General features: G+C 36.8%; 1 protein-coding gene across 7 annotated transcripts in view; it reads right to left on the bottom strand.

The window, feature by feature from the left end:
• EXOC1 (exocyst complex component 1) overlaps positions 1-21,879 on the bottom strand; it is a 93,645-nt gene that overhangs the window by 67,725 nt on the left and 4,041 nt on the right. For 6 of the 7 annotated variants that reach the window (XM_089911955.1, XM_089911956.1, XM_089911954.1 and 3 more), the window contains exons 2-8: positions 21,575-21,708; positions 17,445-17,575; positions 10,086-10,245; positions 5,312-5,499; positions 3,236-3,463; positions 2,895-3,027; positions 1,946-2,055 (exon numbers count right to left, since the gene is read on the bottom strand). In XM_089911955.1, coding sequence (XP_089768081.1) covers positions 1,946-2,055; positions 2,895-3,027; positions 3,236-3,463; positions 5,312-5,499; positions 10,086-10,245; positions 17,445-17,575; positions 21,575-21,698 — 1,074 coding nt within the window. In that variant the 5' untranslated portion in view covers positions 21,699-21,708. Of the gene's footprint in view, positions 1-1,945; positions 2,056-2,894; positions 3,028-3,235; positions 3,464-5,311; positions 5,500-10,085; positions 10,246-17,444; positions 17,576-21,574; positions 21,709-21,879 lie in introns of those variants that run through there. The other variant, XM_089911957.1, reaches the window with a different exon arrangement.

Here is a 21,879-nt window from a genome sequence, read left to right as displayed (position 1 = left end):
ATCTGGTGACTGACAAAGAGATAAACCATAATACGGTAATCAAATTTTCCCAGCTAGTGTGTCCCACAACCAGGAATAGAAATACCCATGTTTCCCAACTCTTTTGCTAGGTGACACAATGCATTAAATTTAACACACAGAAAATCTCTTTTCTATCCTTAGGACATTGTCCTCCACCTTCTTCAGCACATTCTAGGTTGTTGCAACATTCTGGTTTTCAACATGCATTACTCACATGTAACAATACATATTAGATTTTCAGAACTCGGTAGCATTCACTTTAAACAAAGCCATTAGTTTATAAGGCAAGGAAGCAAAATCATAAATAGTAGCATGTTACAACAAACAATTAAGGGTGCAGAAAGGATTATCGTTTACTGACTAGTATTTTCAGTACCGTCTACAAGTGTGGCCTATATCACTGTCAACAGGATTATTTTTAAAAACTAGGGAACTGTGTAGAAATAGATATTATTGAAATAATAGTGTAAGTAAAATGTGCATTAGTATTTCCTACGTGATTTCTAGGTTTACTTTTTTCTTGATGCTTTTCACGTCAAGTAAAATGTTAAGAGAGTCTTCCCCAATTTCCCCCTTGCATGCTTAGTTAGATGGTCTTCCTTTATGCTCCCACAGTACCACTATTATAACATATACCCCCCTCAGTCCATCAGTCTATTATATCTCCCTTCTCTAGACTGTGAGTGACTTGAGGGCAGAATCAGCCTCTCATCTATTCCAAGTAAATGTCTGGTATGCATCTCTAATCACTTGGCAAATGATTTCTAAATATATGAAGGAGAAAGTGAGTGAGTGATAGGATGACAGGAAGAAAGGCAAGCAGAATGAGATTAAATGCTTTTTTGGCCTAAATAAACTTTTTGTTATGGGACATTAAAAAACTGCTATAAATATGGTTAACAGGTAGCTTAAATCAGTAAATTATAATCTATAAAGATTCTGCTGCTGTTAAGTTTAGTAAACTTTACAGAAAAAAGAAAAGAATCAAAGAAGCTGGAGCCAAAGTTGATGTACTCACAGGCACCGAAAGAAAGTAGGACCTGTTATAGAGTTGAAGGAGGGCCTGAGTAAACTAATCAGAAATAAAATATAGTAAATACAATTGTTTTAGAATACTACAAAGTGAAAACAAAATAAGAATCTAGTATTTCAGACAGCATTTCTTGATGAACAGAATTTCCCTCAATTTTTTTTTGCCAAATAACCCTATTAAAATAAAGGAGATGAAAAATATATGAAACCTAATTTATTAAAATGCCCAGATATTAAAATGCCTTCTATTCAAATCCCTCTAAGGTACCCTTAATAATATTATTAGCATTATTATCATTGCCACAACCTTAATTATAACATCCCTTTCCATATAAAAATGCAGACAAAGGGTTTATATAAGATTAAATCAACTGGAATTTACAACTGACTTAGTCATTTTTCTCATATATGTAAGTACATGAAGCCAATGAAACACTTCAAACATGGAATCAAGTCCTATTTCTCAATTCAAAATACTGAAAAATAAAACAAGCCAAACAGTAAACATGTTAACAGGTTTGGACTTATTTTTATAAATAAGAATGTCTAAACGGTATATGCAACATGTAAGCATAGTTATTTAAAACTCAGGGAGTTTTAGCTAAAAGGAACTAGATTGTCTTCCTAAGGAGGCCACTGAGGCCCCCAATACATCTACGAGCAAATATGCACATATTTGCTCATAGATGTATTTACAAATATTAAAATTTAAAAATATTAAAAATATTAAAATCAAAGAAATGTACGCAGGAATATACTGTGATCCCAATTAAACACACTAAAATCTTTTCTGGGAATTTAATTTTAAGCTACTATATATTAATTTTAAGTTAATATATATATATAAGCAGGTTACAGGAACATGCCAGTATTAATAATAAAATAAAATTACCTGTTGAACAAAAACATTGTTGAGGTGACTGGCTAGTCTCCGGGCAAAATGCTCTCGCAAATCACTGAAACGCTGCTGTTGCTGTTTGACTGCCAGAAGCATGTCATGGCCTGAAATCATAACATTTTTTGACTTATTTAATGCGTAAAAAGAGTTCCTTGATGTTTAATGAATACCTTTATAACAGTATCCATATTTCAGTTTTGAAGAACCCAAAGTGTTACTGGTTTATTCGTATGCTTTGTAAAAGAAAAGTAAAGGGAAAAAAATAGTATAGCACAGTGGTTCTCACAGCATCCTGCCTCAGCATCATCTGGGATCTGTTAGAAATATGGATTCCAAGGTCTCAGCCCAGACCTACTGATTCTGGAGGTGGCACCTGGCAATCTGTTTTTTCGTAAGCCTTCTAGGTCAGTGGTCCCCAACCTTTTTGGCACCAGGGACCAGTTTCGTGGAAGACAATTTCTCCACAGATGGTGGTGGCAGGGATGGTTCAGGCGGTAATGCGAGCGATGGGGAGCGGCAGATGAAGCTTCGCTCACTCGCCCGCCGCTCACCTCCTGCTGCGCGGCCCAGTTCCTAACAGGCCGCAGACCAGTACCAGTCGCAGCCCCGGGGGTTGGGGACCCCTGCTCTAGGTGATTCTAATGCAAACTCAAGTTTTGGAACTGTTGGCATAGCAAAACCTTATGTCATCTACTTTGTGCTAGGTTCTATGGACAGTACTGAAGAAAAATCCTGGTGTTAACCAGTCATCGATGGTCAATCAGAAGGAACTGAAATGAAAAATTTCTTAGTGCTAATATGAATTATGTTTGATAATAAGTGAAACTTGTTTTAATAGCTAAGAATGTAACCCTAAACCACTTGCCCCATGCACTTCTTGTCAAAAGCTTTATACTAAGTCACAGGCTTAGTCTCAGGTTCTGGGCAGATTTTGTTGTCATACCTGGTCGAAGAGCCACATTCATGCACTGCAGAAGGGCATCCGCGGCGTTGGTACAGGCCTCGATGCCCCTGGAGGAAGCAAGATCTCCTTCCTGAAGGGCCTTTATATGACCTTTGGCCAAGTCCATGTGGTTCTGGAATATATATAAATACACCGTTTGTACATGTACTCTTCAGGAAGTTTACAGGTAAGATGCTACTCAATCCTATTACTAGGTCTTTGGAATTTCAGTATTTTTAAATCTTGCTCTCCTAAGGAAATTAGAAAATGTTTACAAATGGGCTTTACATATTATCATTAGATTTTTTTTATTGTTGTTGGTAATTTATAATCATGCTTACCACAAGGAACTCTATCTCTGATAGGAGTTTTACATTATTAGTGTTACTAAGATGAATCAGGTGGTTGCTCTCAGAGATCTGATCCATTTGTTCTTTTACACTTTGGAGCATTTCCTCATAACTGCTCAGTTTCAATTCAATCTGATCCACCTCCTTTAGAGCCTCGTCCAGCAAGTTCATTAGGATGTTTACTTGCTTTTCGGAGGCCATGATTGACTGGATATTGGCCTACAAAGTTAAAAAGATAAGTAATACTTTGTATTCTTCAAATGTGTAAAAGAGGTATAAAAATGAAATATTGATAAATCTCTTTGACAGCAGAGTAACAAAGGTTGACATACACATTTAAACATCTAACTTATCATTTTGTGTTTACATTCCACTTTTTTACACAGTATTTCAGCAAAGTACACTTTCCCTTATATCAAGGTTAGGGACCATACCTCAGTATTGCATATTTCTGCAGACTGAACAAGTAGGGCTCTGCCCCACGATGTATCATCAGTAATGGTATATTCTCATTTCTATAAATTAAGTGGCATTACACTATGTCATCTCTGATACTTCTTCCAACTCTATCAGCTATAAAAATTTTCTATACTCTGTAATATTTACATAAAACCCTAAACAAAAGCAGAATCATCTATGTTAATACCTTAGTCAAGAGGGTAGCAGTAGTATACCAGTCTTTGAAGAATTCATGGAACTAATTTATAACTGTTGTATGATTTGTACTAACAGGATGTGGAAGAGCCTGTTGCCATAACATAGCTCCTTCTATGGTATTCTTTCTTTTCTCTTTCATTTGCGACTACTTTTTTTCGAGGCAAAGCAGTAACAAACCACCATCCCTTTATTAATGTTTTCTAAATGATTCTGACTATTGATTCTGAATTGCCTGAAATATGGAAGCTTTCAAATCCAAAATTAAACTGCAAAGTAATATGATGACTTGCAACACAGATGCAATATTAACTAGAAAAGATAATACAAACCACTAAGCCACATTAAGAAGGCAGATAACACAATATGAGGAAAAAATTTGGACAACGAATTAAAAGAGTATCATTGTACAGTTGATGCTATAATTTCACATGCATTATTTTATAAACTATTCATAATAACTCAATTGTAGGTGCAGCCCAACTGTAAAGGCAGCAGGGCTCAGACCCACTGACATCAAGCAGCAGAGGTGGGCTTGAACTGACCCAGGACAATTTCTACTTTAACATCTTGAAGTCTCTTCTAGACTTTACTTCCAGAGGGTTTTATAGATTTGTAAGCTTGAACTGTTCGTGTAATCTCTGGGCCTGAGTTCAATCACGTAACTTCTGTACCTTCCATGTACCTTAACATTCTTTAAGTCTTTAAATATTTTTTATTCTCTGAGGATTTTTCTTAAATGCATACCTTGTCTAAACAAAACAAAAAACCCCCAAATGTTCCCATTTTAGGCTTTTCTCACAGCAGAGGTGCTACCTGCAGCTTTTTACTTTCTAAAAAAAAGTAAATAAATAAAGATGTGCATTTAGATACAAACTTAGAAATTTGCATACAAATGAATAGAGTCTATTCCAAAACATTTCAGCAGGGGAGTCAAACATCCTTTTCCCCTGGCTCTTTGTTTTCACCACACTATCTTGCTCTCTTTGGGTACATGATTCACTTCTTTCAGCCCAATTTCTCTCTTTCTAACCTGTACCTTTTTTTTTTTTTCCTTCAAACCACAAAAACGCTATTCTTTTGCACTGAAATATTCTGAGGTGTTTCAGAGGCTGGGGAAATCAACCCTCAAGTTGGTTTCAGGCTGGCTACTTTTTACTTCCATCAATTCAAATCAAGAAGCTCCCCAAATCCAGAACCTCAGCCAACTGCCTTCATTGGCCTATTAGGCATGGTTGTCTTTTGAACAAGAACAGTGAAAGACTGATGGCAGCTGGTGATGCACTTATAGAGAAAGACAGCAATAATCACACTACCCAGGCTTAAGTGCTCAGGCAGTAAAATATGAACATCACCAGTCTCCTCAATTCACTACACACACATCACTAATCATAGATTACAAGAAAGGCTTACCCCATCTAGCACCTGCAGCTCTCTGGACAACCTTTCTGCAAAGGCCTCGGCATTTGAAATTGCATACTCACAGCCTTCCATCATTATCTCAATATCCTGCTCTTCTCTTGCATTTAACTCTTGGTATTCATCCACTGCTTCTTCATCGCCTCCTGTCACACTCTGATTTTCTCCACTTGGAACAGATTCTTAAAGAAGGTAAAAATTAAAAATAAAGTAGTAAAAAAAAGTAGGATGGACAATAGCACTGTACTTATAGGTAAGGTCAGTTATAAGCACAGGTCACATTTAGCGGCTGAAAAATAGGAAAAATGATTCAAAATCTATGAAAAAAAACCCTTATTATTATGAAGAACTGCATGTTAACATAATTATTATAACAAAAGCATGCAGTCTAATTCACCGACTTGTGTTAAAATAGGCTTTAGTCACAGTTTCCCAAAACATAAACTATAAAACAAATACAAAACCAGAAACAAAGCATGTGTGCAAGACTAACCTTTCCCCCTACCTGAAGTGGCTGTCGCTCTAACAAAACAATGATTATGAGTTCAGGACACATGAAAAATAATTTGCTTCCCTTTTTTTCCCAGGTAACATTTTCTTCTGTTATCTTTGTTCTTTTTGTCTTTGTTATGTTTTGTTTTTTTCTCCAAATAACTTTCAATTGAAATTTTAAAAATGCATCTACAATTCACAATTTATTTTGGGCACTGAAAATATTAACTGAATTTTCCATTTCTATCTTTAAAAATTTTTCACATGTGTTAATAAAATTTCTAAAGATCAGCTAATAGAAACTTTCTCAGTAACTGTATACTGTAGTAAGAAGAGCAACAACTACACAGCTGAGTGAAATTACAAAAATTTAAACTGTTTTCCTGCTTCAAAACAAAAGACCATGAAGTCAAATCTGAGATGCTTTCTGGGTAAATGTCTCGGCTCAGTTTTTTGAGAGAATACACTCAGCATGTGGGATTTATATAAATCTTGAGGTTAAGAGAGGTAAAATTTAAAAAAAATAATTTTTACCCCTAAATAAACCTCGAAACAAAGTCATTGATTTTCATCAACTCATGTGACATGTTAAAATCACAAACACTAGATGTTTGAAATATTATTCTGTATGAAAATGAATATTTGCATTCAGTGTGACATGACATATGTTCATTTGTCCTAGAACAAAAAACACCTAATTCAAAGTAACAAACGGTTTACTCTTAAGAATGGCAATTAGGCCGATTTAGATAATGTCCCAGAAAAAAAAGGAGGGGGATAAAACTTTTGGTACAGGCAATTACAGATTACAGTATATAAATATAAGTTCCTTACAGTAGCATCATCGAGCTCCTAGTCCTTTGAAACAGTCACTGTGGAAATGTTAAACTGTCATGTGTGACAGCTTCTTAGCCACTAGGGGTCAGGGAATGCCTAAACCATTCTGTACAGCTCCTTGCACAAGTAAATATTTAAAAATAAACAAATATTTTAAGTGATCATAACTGCTTCAGAAGTATTTTCTCTTCCATAAAACAGCCCTTTGGAAGTCAATAATGAATACTATCATCGATTTTTATTACCATATGGATTTTGTAGTAATATACTTTTCCCTGCACACAATTTCATAAAGTATGCAACCAACAGTACATAACAATGTCAAGTAATAAAAATCTATGGAATAGAATAAGAAGAAAAGGTGTTACGCACCTTCTGTAACTTTAGGCAGTTCTGGAGAGTAAAAAGGTATGAAAAAAGCAGAGGAAAGTAAGCAAAGAATATTAGCTGGCTAGAAACGTACACAGGTTTAAATTTTAAAAATACTACCCATATTTCATTCGAACTTCATGCTACATTAAAGCTTAAAAGACAATGTCAAATACAACTACAAACTGGAAATATCCACAAGAAGCTAAATTTCCAGTGTTCATTTTTTAAATTCATTTTCTGACAGTGACTAAAAATACATTTATATTTCTATTTTCTCTTAGTCGTTTATGAAACAGTACTGCCAAGTCCTTGGAGGAGAAAACTGGGAAACAGATCACTTCCTGGGGATTGCTTATAGGTCAGTTGTGACTCATGCGTTTAGTCTAGTTATTTTCACTCAAGGCCCAAACCTTTACCCAGACACTCCCTCACAATGTATTAGTCATAAAACATTGTTAGAAAGGACAAGATGGAAGCAGTTTAAAAAAACACACACGATTATCAGTTCAAGCTGGCTTTTAAGGATTCAAGTCAAAGATTTAAAAAAAAAATCTGGGGCTTCCCTGGTGGCGCAGTGGTTGAGAGTCTGCCTGCCGATGCAGGGGACATGGGTTCGTGCCCCGGTCTGGGAGGATCCCACATGCCGCGGAGCGGCTGAGCCTGCGCGTCCGGAGCCTGTGCTCCGCAACAGTGAGAGGCCCGCGTACCGCAAAAAAAAAAAAAAAAAAAAAAATCTGGCTGCAAGAATGAAAAAGAAAAGGCCAAACAAAAACTTCACTCTACTTCAACTACTAACAAAGTCCTGTTTTAAGAACCTTATTCTACTAAGAAGCCCCAATTATTAGCACGAACATTCAACTGTCACCAATAAAAACTACTAAAGCTGCTACTGCTAACATTCCCAATGAACAGTCTTACTTACTTGAATGATTACTTAGCTCTTAAAAGGAGATGTTGATAATTTCTCATTTGTTTTCTAACATAACCCAAAGCTTAGAGACTTTTTTTTAAAAAATGGGAGTTAGTGGCCATGATTTTAAAGTCCAGTAAAACATTAAACAAGTTTATGGACATTAATAAAGCTACTATATGAACTCCATTAAACCAAAGCCACAGTTACTAATTTATAGAAGGTGATTTTCAAAATGAGCTCTTTAAGGATCTCAGTATTCTTAAAATTGATCTCAATTAGGTAATATTTATAAAAATAAAAATGTCTACACCTTCATTTAAGGCCCTGAAAAATTAAATGTCTTGTCTTTTTTTAAAGCTAGTCACCTCATTCTCAAAAAACAGCAATACTCTTCTCAATTCCTTAATGAGGTAAATACAGGTAGGTATGTACTTGCCCATATTGTTGACTGAATGAAATATATTGGTTTAAAATACATCTTAGGCAATAAGTAACATCTGGAAACACATCATATTCAAAAACAGAACAGAAAGCTTATGAGTCATTCACTGATCAGAATGTTCAACCCTGAAATGGTTAAAAAAAAAAAAAAGAAAGCTACTCAGAACAAATTAAGCCACTATTCAAAGCATGGAAAATTACCAAAAATTTCTTAAAGGTTATTCCCTCAACACACTCAACCACCAAGACACTGGAGGCTAATGTTGGCGAGATGGCAACCCTGAGGGCTCCGACACAAGGCCAGCCCCACTGCAGGGAGAAGCATGTGGCCTGAGAGATGTGACTTGCCTCTGCCAGTTCCAAGCATCAAGCCTGAAACCAGTAATGGCCTCACTAATTAATAAGTGATGGACAAGAATACTACATTTAGGGAGAGAAAGATAGATAACCAAACAGCAAAGGAATTAAGTAAAACAAAATGGAGAAAGGACAGAGGCAAGTGACTAAGTCAAGGAATAGTCTGAAGCATCTGAAACTGCCATTTTTATAGGTCAAAATGGTTGAATATTGGCAATTTCAGATGTTTCACTTGACAGAACAGAAGCTTCTATTTTGAAATGCTAATATACAACTTAGGACAAATCTAAGTTTTCTTTCTAATATATAATTTAGAACAAATCTACTTTTTTTTTTCTCAATAAAGGGGCAACAACTCTGTCCACCTGCTGTTACTTCAATTGCTTTCTTTGAGATAAAGAATACAACACAAATTGCATCCCCAAGGCACACAGAAACCATCTTCTCACAATGTGTATGTCTTCATAAAAGATATTTTAAAAGAAAAAAACCTCATTGTATATTTTCAACAATTAACAGTAGAGTTTTTGTCTTGTAACACAAAATAATCCCTAGTAATATTCCTGAAGACATACTGATCTAAAATACCCTAATTAACCTCACGTCTTAGGACTTCATCCTGATAATAGAATAATAATTGTTAATATATAATTGAGTTCTTACTATATATCTGGCATTGTTCTCATCATGTTCATATATTAATTTAATCCTTAAAACAATCCTATGGAGTCGATACTATTATTATCTCTGTTTCTGACATACGAGAAACTGAAACATAGAGTAACCCAAGGTCACACAGCTATAGTAAGTGACAAAGCCAGTATTTGAACCCAGGCAGTCTGACTCCAGAGTTGTTTCTTAAACACTACACCTACACTCTACACAAAAATACAGCTACAAGGATATTCATCTCAGAGCTGTTTAAGATAAGCAAAGATTGGAAAAATTTTTTTAAGTGATTAGTTAAAAAATTATAGTATATCCAATACAATTGAATACTATAGTGCCATTAAAAATAATGTTGGGGTGTTTAATAACATGGAAAATGTTCACGAAACACTATATGAAAAGGCATGTTAGGTAGCAACATAAATTTCTTTATTTAAAAAAAAGCATTTCAGTATGCATAGAAATGCACAGTTATCTCCAAGGATTAAGTTTATGAGTGATTTTCATTTAATTTAATGAATCAGTTTTCTATAATGAATAAGCATCACTTCTGCAATAAGAAAAATTATCTTAAAATTCCTTTACAAAAAAGATAATTCAGAGTTTTAAATACTTTGAGTAATGCCAAATTATATATTCACTTACAGATATACCTGATTTTACATATACATTTTTATTTAACTTTACCTTCTAAAAGCTGTGAGCTAACATTGACAAAATCAATTTTCTTCCGGAGATATCGCTGATTCAGTTTCCAAATGCATGAAATAAATGCATTCTTTTCAGCAGTGCTGCTGGCAACCCATTTATATATTTTTTCAAAATGTAAATCAAATTCAGGATTTTCCTGAAATAAAAATATACAAAAGATATTGTTTTTGATCATATTCTCTTTTCATTATTGTAAAATATATATTTCAATAAAACAAAAAGAAGTTGAAGCTGTTGTTGGAAAAAAAAATCACCATTACAAATCTACTAAAAGGGGGACTTCCCTGGTGGCACAGTGGTCAAGAATCCACCTGCCAGCGCAGGGGACACAGGTTCAAGCCCTGGTCCGGGAAGATCCCACATGCCACACAGCAACTAAGCCCATGCGCCACAGCTACTAAGCCTGCGCTCTAGAGCCCGCGAGCCACAACTACTGAGCCCATGTGCCACAACTACTGAAGGCCTCATGCCTAGAGCCCGTGCTCCACAACAAGAGAAGCCACTGCATTGAGAAGCCCATGCACTGCAATGAAGAGTAGCCCCCGCTCGCTGCAACTAGAGAAAGCGCACGCATAGCAATGAAGACCCAACGCAGCAAAAAAAAAAAAAAAAAAAAAAAAAATCGACTAAAATGTTTTTTCCCTCACTGAAACTGGTAATGTCAGCACAAGCAAAACTAAGTTATGTCTATATAATGTCATACCTAAATATCTACACAAAGAGATAGTCTCCAATAACTATAAATAAATCAAAATGAAATTCTACTCGAAATAGATGAGATGGAGAATAGATTAGTGGTTGTCAGGAGTCAGGGATTGTAGAGGGGAGGAAAGAGGATGGGTGTGCTATAAAGAGGTAGCTGAGGGAGCTCTTTAAGGTGTTGTAATACTTCTGTATCTTGATTGTAGCAGTGGTTACACGGACCCGCACATAATAAAATGGCAAGGAATGTGCACACGCACACACACACACAAAATCGACTAAGTGACTTGCAGAAAATGGTTTGGAGAATTCAATTTATAGCACAAATTTTGTGTACCTCTCAAAAGAAGCTGGATTAAAAACAACATAGTGTTCTGGTAATTTCCTTTCTATGCCCGTTAGGTCTATGAGTGAAAGTATAGGATGTCTAATGGCCTGTGTCTCAGCTTTCTAGTTTATAAGATGGCAATGGTTTCTGGTTTTGATGTGGACCTAATTTTTCTTTTTAAATTGCCTATGGGGTTTTGGAGTTATACTTTTTCTTTGATAATGTGCTATTATTCACAGCTGTGAATCTTCTCACTATAACATGTGAGAAAAAATACAATCTATACCCTAGTGTGATTTCCAAGAACAAATGAGGTGAAAAGCAGGGACTGCTCCTGTTTACAATTCTGAAAATACAGAACAATTAAAGGTGTCTCAAAAGGAAAAAATACAGGCCTTTTAAGGTCATTTCAAATGAAAAAGAAGTTCAACTGTTGTGAGAGAACTGCACTATGCTCTCTACATGTCTCTTAAGCCACATTACAGAAATATTTTCATGCCTTGATATTCTCCCTTGAATTTAGAACTACTTGACTACTGTATAAAATATGAAAACATATGGATGTATACTTTCCTTCACATCAAGGAATTAAAAATAGAATCAAATGTTTTTAATGTTCTATAGAAGGCTAAACATGTATTCAATTAATTTAAAGTGTTATTTAGGGGGAATAAAATGTAATAAAGACCATAAGTAGGCAAGGAAAGTGATATGACTTTCACTGTGAAGATCTGGGATAATTTAGGGATCAAGACTTACCTATGGTACAATCATATTACAGTAGCATGGATGTACTAATGAATTTATAGCTCAATAAGCAGAATTAAAGTGACAAAAGATTAAAAACTTTCACTTACAATGAAAAGGTAATTGCATTATAAGTTGGTGCAGCCACTACGGAAAACAGTATGGAGGTTCCTCAAAGAACTAAAAATAGAGTTGCCATATGATCCAGCAATCCCATTCCTGGGCATATACCTGGACAAAACTATAATTTGAAAAGATAAATGCACCCCAATGTTCACTGCAGCACTATTTACCACAGCCACGACAGAAAAACAACCTATATGTGCATCGACAGATGAATGGATAAAGATGATGTGGTACATATATACAATGAAATACTACTTAGCCATAAAAAAGAATGAAATAATGCCATTTGCAGCAACATGGATGCTACTAGAGAGTATCATACTAAGTGAAGTTAGTCAGATGGAGGACAAATACATATGATATCACTTATATGTGGAATCTAAAATGTGACACAAATGAACTTATCTGTGAAACAGAAACAGACTCACTGACATAGAGACCAGACTTGTGATGGCCAAGGGGGAGGAGAGGTGGAGAAGGGATGTACTGGGAGTTTGGGATTAGCAGATCCAAACTATTATACATAGAAGAGATAAACAAGGTCCTACTGTATAGCACAGGGAACTATATTCAATATTCTGTGATAAACCATAATAGAAAAGAATATGAAAAAGAATGTATATATATATATGTATAACTGAATCACTTTTCTGTACAGCAGAAATTAACACAACATTGTAAATCAACTAAATAAATTTTTTTTTAAAAAAAGGTAATTGTGGACAAGGATGTCCACTCTCACAACTATTCAAAATAGTTTCGGAAGTCCTAGCCACAGCAATCAGAGAACAAAAAGAAATAAGAGGAATACAAATTGGAAAAGAAGAAGTAAAACTGTCACTGTTTGCAGATGACATGATACTATACATAGAAAATCCTAAAGATGCTACCAGAAAACTACTAGAGCTAATCAATGAATTTGGTAAAGTTGCAGGATACAAAATTAATGCACAGAAATCTCTTGCATTCCTATACACTAACAATGAAAGATCAGAAAGAGAAAGTAAGGAAACAATCCCATTCACCATTGCAACAAAAAGAATAAAATACCTAGGAAAAAACCTACCGAGGGAGGCAGAAGACCTCTATGCAGAAAACTATAAGACACTGATGAAAGAAATTAAAGATGATACCAACAGATAGAGAGATACCATGTTCTTGGATTGGAAGGATCAATATTGTGAAAATGACTATACTACCGAAAGAAAACTACAGATTCAATGCAATCCCTATCAAATTACCAATGGCATTTTTTACAGAACTAGAACAAAAAATCTTAAAGTTTGTATGGAGACACAAAAGACGCCAAATAGGCAAAGCAGTCTTGAGGGAAAAACACAAACTGGAGGAATCAGACTCCCTGACTTCAGACTATACTACAAAGCTACAGTAATCAAGACAATATGGTACTGGCACAAAAACAGAAATATGGATAAATGGAACAGGATAGAAAGCCCAGAGATAAACCCACACACCTATGATCAACTAATCTATGACAAACGAGGCAAGGATATACAATGGAGAAGACAGTCTCTTCAGTAAGTGGTGTCGGGAAAACTGGACAGCTACATGTAAAAGAATGAAATTAGAACACTCCCTAACACCATACACAAAAATAAACTCAAAATAGATTAGAGACCTAAATGTAAGACTGGACACTGTAAGTCTCTTAGAGGAAAACATAGGAAGAACACTCTTTGACATAAATCACAGCAAGCTCTTTTCTGATCCACCTCCTAGAGTAATGGAAATAAAAACAAAAATAAACAAGTGGGACCTAATGAAACTTCAAAGCTTTTGCACAGCAAAGGAAACCATAAAAAAGACAAAAAACAGGGCTTCCCTGGTGGCGCAGTGGTTGAGAGTTCGCCTGCAAATGCAGGGGACACGGGTTCGTGCTCCGGTCTGGGAAGATCCCACATGTCGCGGAGCGGCTAGGCCCGCGAGCCATGGCCGCTGTGCTCCACAACGGGAGAGGCCACAACAGTGAGAGGCCCGCGTACAGCAAAAAAAAAAAAAAAAAAAAAGACAAAAAACAGCCCTCAAAATGGGAGAAAATATTTGCAAACAAATCAATGGACAAAGGATTAATCTCCAAAATATATAAACAGCTCATGCAGCTCAATATTAAAAAAACAAACAACCCAATTCAAAAATGGGCAGAAGACCTAAATAGACGTTTCTCTAAAGAAGACATACAGATGGCCAAGAAGCACATGAAAAGCTGCTCAACATCACTAATTATTAGAGAAATGCAAATCAAAACTACAATGAGGGATCACCTCACACCAGTTAGAATGGGCATCATCAGAAAATCTACAAACAACAAATGCTGGAGAGGGTGTGGAGAAAAGGGAACCCTCTTGCACTGTTGGTGGGAATGTAAACTGATACAGCCACTATGTAGAACAGTATGGAGGTTCCTTAAAAAACTAAAAATAGAATTACCATATACCCAACAATCCCACTACTGGGCATATACCCAGAGAAAACCATAATTCAAAAAGACACATGCACCCCAATGTTCATTGCAGCACTATTTACAATAGCCAGGTCATGGAAGCAACCTAAATGCCCATCGACAGATGAATGGATAGAGAAGATGTGGTACATATATACAATGGAATATTACTCAGCCATAAAAAGAAACAAAACTGGGCCATTTGTAGAGATGTGGATGGATCTAGAGACTGTCATACAGAGTGAAGTAAGTCAGAAAGAGAAAAACAAATATATTAACGCATATATGTGGAACCTAGAAAAATAGTACAGATGAACCGGTTTGCAGGGCAGAAATTGAGACACAAATGTAGAGAACAAACGTATGCACACCAAGGGGGGAAAGCAGTGGAGGGGCGTGGTGGTGGTGGTGGTGTGATGAATTGGAAGATTGGGATTGACATGTATACACTGATGTGTATAAAATGGATGACTAATAAGAACCTGCTGTATAAAAAATAAAATAAAATTCAAAAATTAAAAAAAAATAATTGCATTAATATTTATAAAGAAATCTAAGAGTCTTGGCAACTCATATGAAGCTTGACGGGAAATGATCTCTTCCCTGGGAATATTTCACATAATGCCATAAAAGAGGCTGACTGCTCCAGCAGCAACATTCACACAAATCAATGCGTGATGCAGGGACTTCCCTGGTGGCACAGTGGTTAAGAATCCGCTTGCCAATGCAGGGGACACGGGTTCGAGCCCTGGTCTGGGAAGATGCCACATGCCGTGGAGTAACTAAGCCCAGGAGCCACGACTACTGAGCCTGTGTGCCACAACTACTGAAGCCTGTGTGCCTAGATCCCGTGCTTCGCAACAAGAGAAGCCACGACAATGAGAAGCCCGTGCACCGCAATTAAGAGTAGCCCCCGCTCACTGCAACTAGAGAAAGCCCGCGCGCAGCAATGAAGATGCAACACAGCCAAAAATAAATAAATAAATAATCTTTTTTAAAAAATTATTAATGTGTGATGCAAAATGGCTAATGTTAGGCTATGTATAAAAATTTTATGTTTTATATCCATATGTAGCGTACACACACCAAGGTGCCTGCATAAAATGAAAAAAAATCCATTAAGCAAGTCAGCAATGAGGTGTCAGCTGAGGAAAGCATTCAAATAAGCATTCAGCAATGTTAGTGAATTACACAAGTCAACGGGGTTATGAAGTGTGGAACTACTGAAGAGAAAAAGGCTTTTTAATAAAGGTGAATTTCTAAAAAGCCTTTCAAGTATTTTGTCTTAAACAGAAAATCTCTACTCTTGATCCTTCCCATAATAACAGAAATTATTAAATAATTGAAGTGTTTTTTAAAATCTCATTTTCATGTTCTTTCCAAATACATATACATGCACCCACATTCAAAGCACCTGTCAGACCCCGTTTTCCACATCCCACATTTTTCTAAAAACTGGGTGCTTTTTAGGAATAAAGCAAAGGCCCAGTTTGCCTGAAATATTTAAAGAACAGGCATTCTCTACATTTTGGAAGAAATCTCAACTCTACAGATATGCAGGACTCTCCTAAAGCTGTTTCTGCTTCATTAAAAAAATCTTCTTGCACCTGACTCAACTGCCTGTCATGCTGTCCAGCTTTTAGTTCCTCAGAGGTTTGTACCAGGTCAGCATAAAACCAGACTTTTATCAGACTGCTCTACAAAGGTAGTTTTCACTTCTTTGTGCCTTTTTAATCACTGTATGAGACTTGTAGAGTTCAGTCAATGGACACATGTAGTTACAGTAGTAAGCCTTGCTATCAGCCCCATCCACAGTACAGTAGATGTGGTGCAAGGCATTCCCTAGAGCTCTGGAGGTGCCTCTGGGCTGCAGAGGAAGATGAGGGGGAGGGTTAGAGAGGCTGAAGAGGAAGAAGCACCTACTTTAACCTGAGGGGGTCTACTTTATTTCTTTTTTTTTTTTTTTTTTTTGGCGTTATGTGGGCCTCTCACTGTTGTGGCCTCTCCCATTGCGGAGCACAGGCTCCGGACGCGCAGGCTCAGCGGCCATGGCTCACGGGCCCAGCCGCTCCTCGGCATGTGGTATCTTCCCGGACCGGGGCACGAACCCATGTCCCCTGCATCGGCAGGCGGACTCTCAACCACTGCGCCACCAGGGAAGCCCTATTTCTTTCTTTTTTTTTAAAAAAAAGGGTATTGCTGTGAAAAGCCTTGAACTGTCAGGAATAAAGGTGGCCCTTTATCACGATTATCGTATTATTCAACTTTCCTGGAGTCTGAGTGTGACTTAAGGTGTAAGGTATCTTATTAATATCTTATTTAATATCTTATTTAATGTCTTATATCTTATTCTTCAAAGTCCTTAAAATAAGGGGTGAAACTCACTATCACTGCCATCACTTGAGCCACAATATTCAAACCATAGCTTCAGAGGGCCAGCTTGGCTGCCTCAGCTGGTGATTCTACATTATTTTTAAGGACTACCTAAGGAAGATTCACTTTGGTTATATTTTCTGTGATTTCTGAACTAGGTTTTACCATTATATTTTCTGTGATTTCTGAACTAGGTTTTACCAAAACAATGATTTTTTTAAAAACTACTCACACAACACACCACTTTAAAATCCATACTAATTTACGGATTTTATACTAAGTATACCTAATCTAAATGCAGAAATGTACAGTCAAGGTTATTTTGCTCCAGTTATGTAGCCTGTGAACAAACATAATTGTAGCTCAAAAAAAAAAGCACAAACAATGAAACAAGCTTACATACATACTTATTTTAAGTAGCCTGCGAATGAGAAGTGAGAGAATGGAAGGTTGGATAATACACTTTAGACTAATTGCTGGTTAGGTGGTGAACTACTGGGTCACAAAACAAGTTTAGATCATCTTAGAAGACAACATACTATGTTATAAAATGAAAGACACTTTCTGAATTCATGTCAAAGAACTAACAAAAACATACTTTAATAGCATCCTTGGCATCTACCACAGCAAGGTCTCGAAGGGCCCAAGCAATCTGCCTTTTGTAGAAATCTCCTTTATCAGATTTCTTGACTTTGACCACCTTCACCTGCACGGGGCGTTCAGTTGTCACTGTTGAATAAAACACACACTTTCATTAGAGACATTATTCATTTCCTCATTCTTCATTAATTATTTGCAAACACAGCTGTCAGGTGTCTGTACACAATACTAAAACAGGAATAGTATTTCATAAAAAATGTTATGGCTTAGGAATACACAGAATACTAATGGAAGAATCTAAATCAGACTAGAAGGTCAGAGGCAGATTACTTGAGAAGTAAAACTCTTAAAACTCAAAAATAAGAAAAAAAATTCAGATTAAAAACATGGGCCAAAGACCTTGACAGACACCCAACCAAAGAAGATATATAGACCACAAATAAGCATATGAAAAGATGCTCCATAGCATATGTCATCAGGGAAACGTAAATTCAAATGACAATGAGATACCACTACACACCTATTAGAATGGCCAAAATCCAGAGCACTGACAACACCAAATGCTGGTGAGGATGTGAAGCAACATGCACTGTCATTCACTGACGGTGGGAATTAAAAATGGTACAAGGGGCTTCCCTGGTGGCGCAGTGGTTGAGAGTCCGCCTGCTGATGCAGGGGACACGGGTTCGTGCCCCGGTCCGGGAAGATCCCACATGCCGCGGAGCGGCTGGGCCCGTGAACCATGGCCGCTGAGCCTGCGCGTCCGGAGCCTGTGCTCCGCAACGGGAGAGGCCACAACAGTGAGAGGCCCGCATACCGGAAAAAAAAAAAAGGTACAGTCACTTTGGAGGAGAGTTTGGCAGTTTCCTAACAAAACTAAACGTACTCTTACCATATCATCCAGCAACTGCATTCCTTGGTATTTACCCAAAGGAGCTGAAAACATACATCCACACAAAAACCTGCACACGGATGTTTATAGCTACTTTATTTATAACTGCTAACTTGAAAGCAACCAAGATGTCCTTCAGTAGGTGAATGGATAAATAAACTGTGGTACATCTAGACAATGGAATGTTAGGCAGCACTAAAAAGAAATGAGCTATAAGCCATGAAAACACATGGAGGAAAGTTAAATGCATATTACTAAGTGAAAGAAACCAATCTGAGAAGGTTACATACTATTTGATTCCAATTACTATATGACATTCTGGAAAAGGCAAAACTGTGGAGACAGTAAGAAGATCAGTGGTTGCCAGGGATTGGGGAAGAGATGAACAGGCAGAGCACGGAGGATTTTTAGGGCAGTTAAAATACCCTATATGACATTATCCATTTGTCCAAACCCAACACCAAGAGTGAAACCTACAGTAAACTATGGACTTTGGGTGATTATGATTTGTTAACGTAGGTTCATTCTTGGTAACAAATGTACCACTGTGGTGAGTAGTGTTAACAAAGCGAAAGGCTATGCATGTGTGGGGAAAGGGGCATAAGGGAAGTCTCTGTACCTACCTCTCAATTTTCTTATAAACCTAAAGCTGCTCTAAAAAAAATAAAGTCTTAAAAATGTATTAATGCTAACAGGAGTTATTATTTACGATAGTATTAAAAATCTAGGAATAAATAAATATCTAGGGGTAAATATAAAATATAACACACATGCAAAGCCTTTAAAATTATAAAACTTGGGACTTCCCTGGTGGTCCAGTGGTGAAGACTCTGTGCTCCCAATGCAGGGGGCCCAGGTTTGAGCCTTGGTCAGGTAACTAAATCCTGCATGCCGCAACTAAGAGCCCACATGCTGCAACTAAAGATCTCACATGTGGCAACAAAGATCCCTCGTGCTGCAACTAAGACCCGGCGCAGCCAAATAAATAAATAAACATTAAAAAAATAGTAATAATAAAATCATAAAACTTATTGAAAGTCTTTAAAACTATAAACCTTATTACAAGGCATTAAAGAAGACCAAGATAAATGGAGAACCACACCATATTCATGAACAGGAAGACTTAGTATCATAAAATGCAAGTTCTCTCCAAAGTGAACTACAGATTCAAAACAATTCCAATCAAACTCCCAACAAAATTTGGAACTTGATTCTAAAATTCAGATGAAAAAAACAAAATACCCACATGACAACATAAAATCCAGATATAAGAACGGACCCAGAAACAAACACACTCACACTCATCACTATAAACATGGACACAGGTAAATCAAAGACTGAAATGTGAAAGGTAAAATTATAAAACTTGTAGAATATAGTATAGGAGAATACTTTTATTACTCCAGGGTATGGAAGGATATCTTAAATAAGACACAAAAAGGGGAAGCCATAAATGATCACACTGATTAATCTGATTTCATTAAAAAGCATTACAAAAAGTGAAAAGATAAGCCATAAACTGGGATGCATACAATCAGCAAATTAGTATCCAAATTACACACAGAACTTAAAGAAATCGGTAAAAGGACAACCAACAGAATAGAAAAACGAGTAAAAGGCTTAAACAGGCAAATTTCTTAGGCAAGAAAATTAATGGCTAATAAATCCATGAAAAGAGGCTCAATCTCATTATTATTTAGGGAAATGCAATTTAAAACCACGAGATTCTATTTCACACCCACCAGACTGGAAACAACAGTCTGTCAAAACCAAGTTTAGACTAGGATGTGGAGAACCTGAAACACACACTGCTTGTGGGAGTGAAAACCAGTACAACTACTTTTGAAAATAATCTGGTATTAGGGTAGTGTTGACCATTCACTGCCTATGACCCAGCAATCTCACATTTAGGTGTCTACCCTAGAAGATTCTTGCCTGTGTACACTGGCAGACAAGGACAAACATGCTCACAGAAGTGCTGCCCAAAAAGCAAAATCTGGAAACAAACCTCCTGGTCATCACTGGTAAGATGGGTAAGTAAACAGCAGTACTCTCAGAGTAGAATACTACATAGCAGTGGAAATGAAAGAATTACAGCTATGGGAGAAAAACAAGAGATAACACTCACAAACATACTGTTGAGTGGAAAAAGTCACAAATGAATACCTGTGCTATGATTCAATTTATGTAAAGTTCAAAGACGCAAATATAACAATGTATATTCGAGATTACAAACACATATGGTAAAATGATAAAGAAAAGCAAGGAAAGAGTAAATCAAAACTCAGGATACTAGTTACCTCTTGATGAGGGAGGGAAGGGAATGGGAGCAGGGCAGGGCACACAGGAGACTTCAAAGGTAATGGTAAAATTCTTCTTATTCTGGACAGTGGTATACACAAGTGTTCACACCTTGTATGTATGTTACAGAAATACTTTTGTGGCACTTCCCTGGTGGTGCAGTGGTTAAGAATCTGCCTGCCAGTGCAGGGAACACTAGTCTGATCCCTGGTCTGGGAAGATCCCACATGCCACGGAGCAACGAAGGCTGTGTGTCACAACTACTGAGCCTGTGCTCTAGAGTCCTGAGCCACAACTACTGAGCCCGCGTGCCGCAACTACTGAAGCCCAAGCATCTAGAGCCCGTTCTCCACAACAAGAGAAGCCACCACAATGAGAAGCCTGCGCACGGCAACTAGAGAAAGCCCGCGTGCAGCAACAAAGACCCAACGCGGCCAAAAATAAATAAATAATTTTTAAAAAGAAATACTTTTGTATCTATTCAAGATTTAATTAAAGACAATTGAAAAAAAAAGAATTTGTTGGCCCGATTTTCCAATCACAGAAACAATAAGAATATTTTATTTTATTTATTTATTTTTGAAATTGAATTTCTTTTTTTTTTAAAAGTGATACATGGCCATTCTTTTATTTTTTAAATTTACTTATTTGGCTGCATCAGGTCTTAGTTGCAGTTCACAGGATCTTCTTTGTGGGATGCAGGATCTTTCACTGCAGCACACAGGCTTCTCTAGTTGTGGTGCGCAGGCTTAGCTGCCCCATGGCACGTGGGATCTTAGTTCCCTGACCAGAGATCGAAGGCATGTCCCCTGCGTTGGAAGGCAGATTAACCACTGGACCACCAGGGAAGTCCAAGAATATTTTAAACAATGAGGAAATGACCCCTAGGGAATAAAAGAATGCCAAACAAGAACCTTGACTTACTAAATACCCACCTGTGGCACACAAAAAACAGTTCTTTTTCTTTTTTCCTGCTTTGCAGACATTGACAATACTCAGCAGGCGTTCGTCATTTGGTGTAAAAATGTCTCTTTGTAATGCGTGCTTGATTGCTGTCATCTTTACTCAACTGAAAAAAATTCAGAGTATAGATATTATACTCATTCTCAAAATCATTCTATCTTACATTGTTCCATTTAGGATTAAAAAAATGATCTTATTTATGGCAAATAAGTGTAGGATGAATGATTTAATACACTAGTACACCTACATCATAAAAATAAGAAGCTGTATGTTTGGA

This window comes from Delphinapterus leucas, chromosome 5, assembly GCF_059928025.1.
Source record: "Delphinapterus leucas isolate spDelLeu-1000000601 "Yukka" chromosome 5, BTC_Dleu_Yukka2, whole genome shotgun sequence".
Classification (NCBI taxonomy): domain Eukaryota; kingdom Metazoa; phylum Chordata; class Mammalia; order Artiodactyla; family Monodontidae; genus Delphinapterus; species Delphinapterus leucas.
This window is presented reverse-complemented; position numbering and strand designations above follow the sequence as displayed.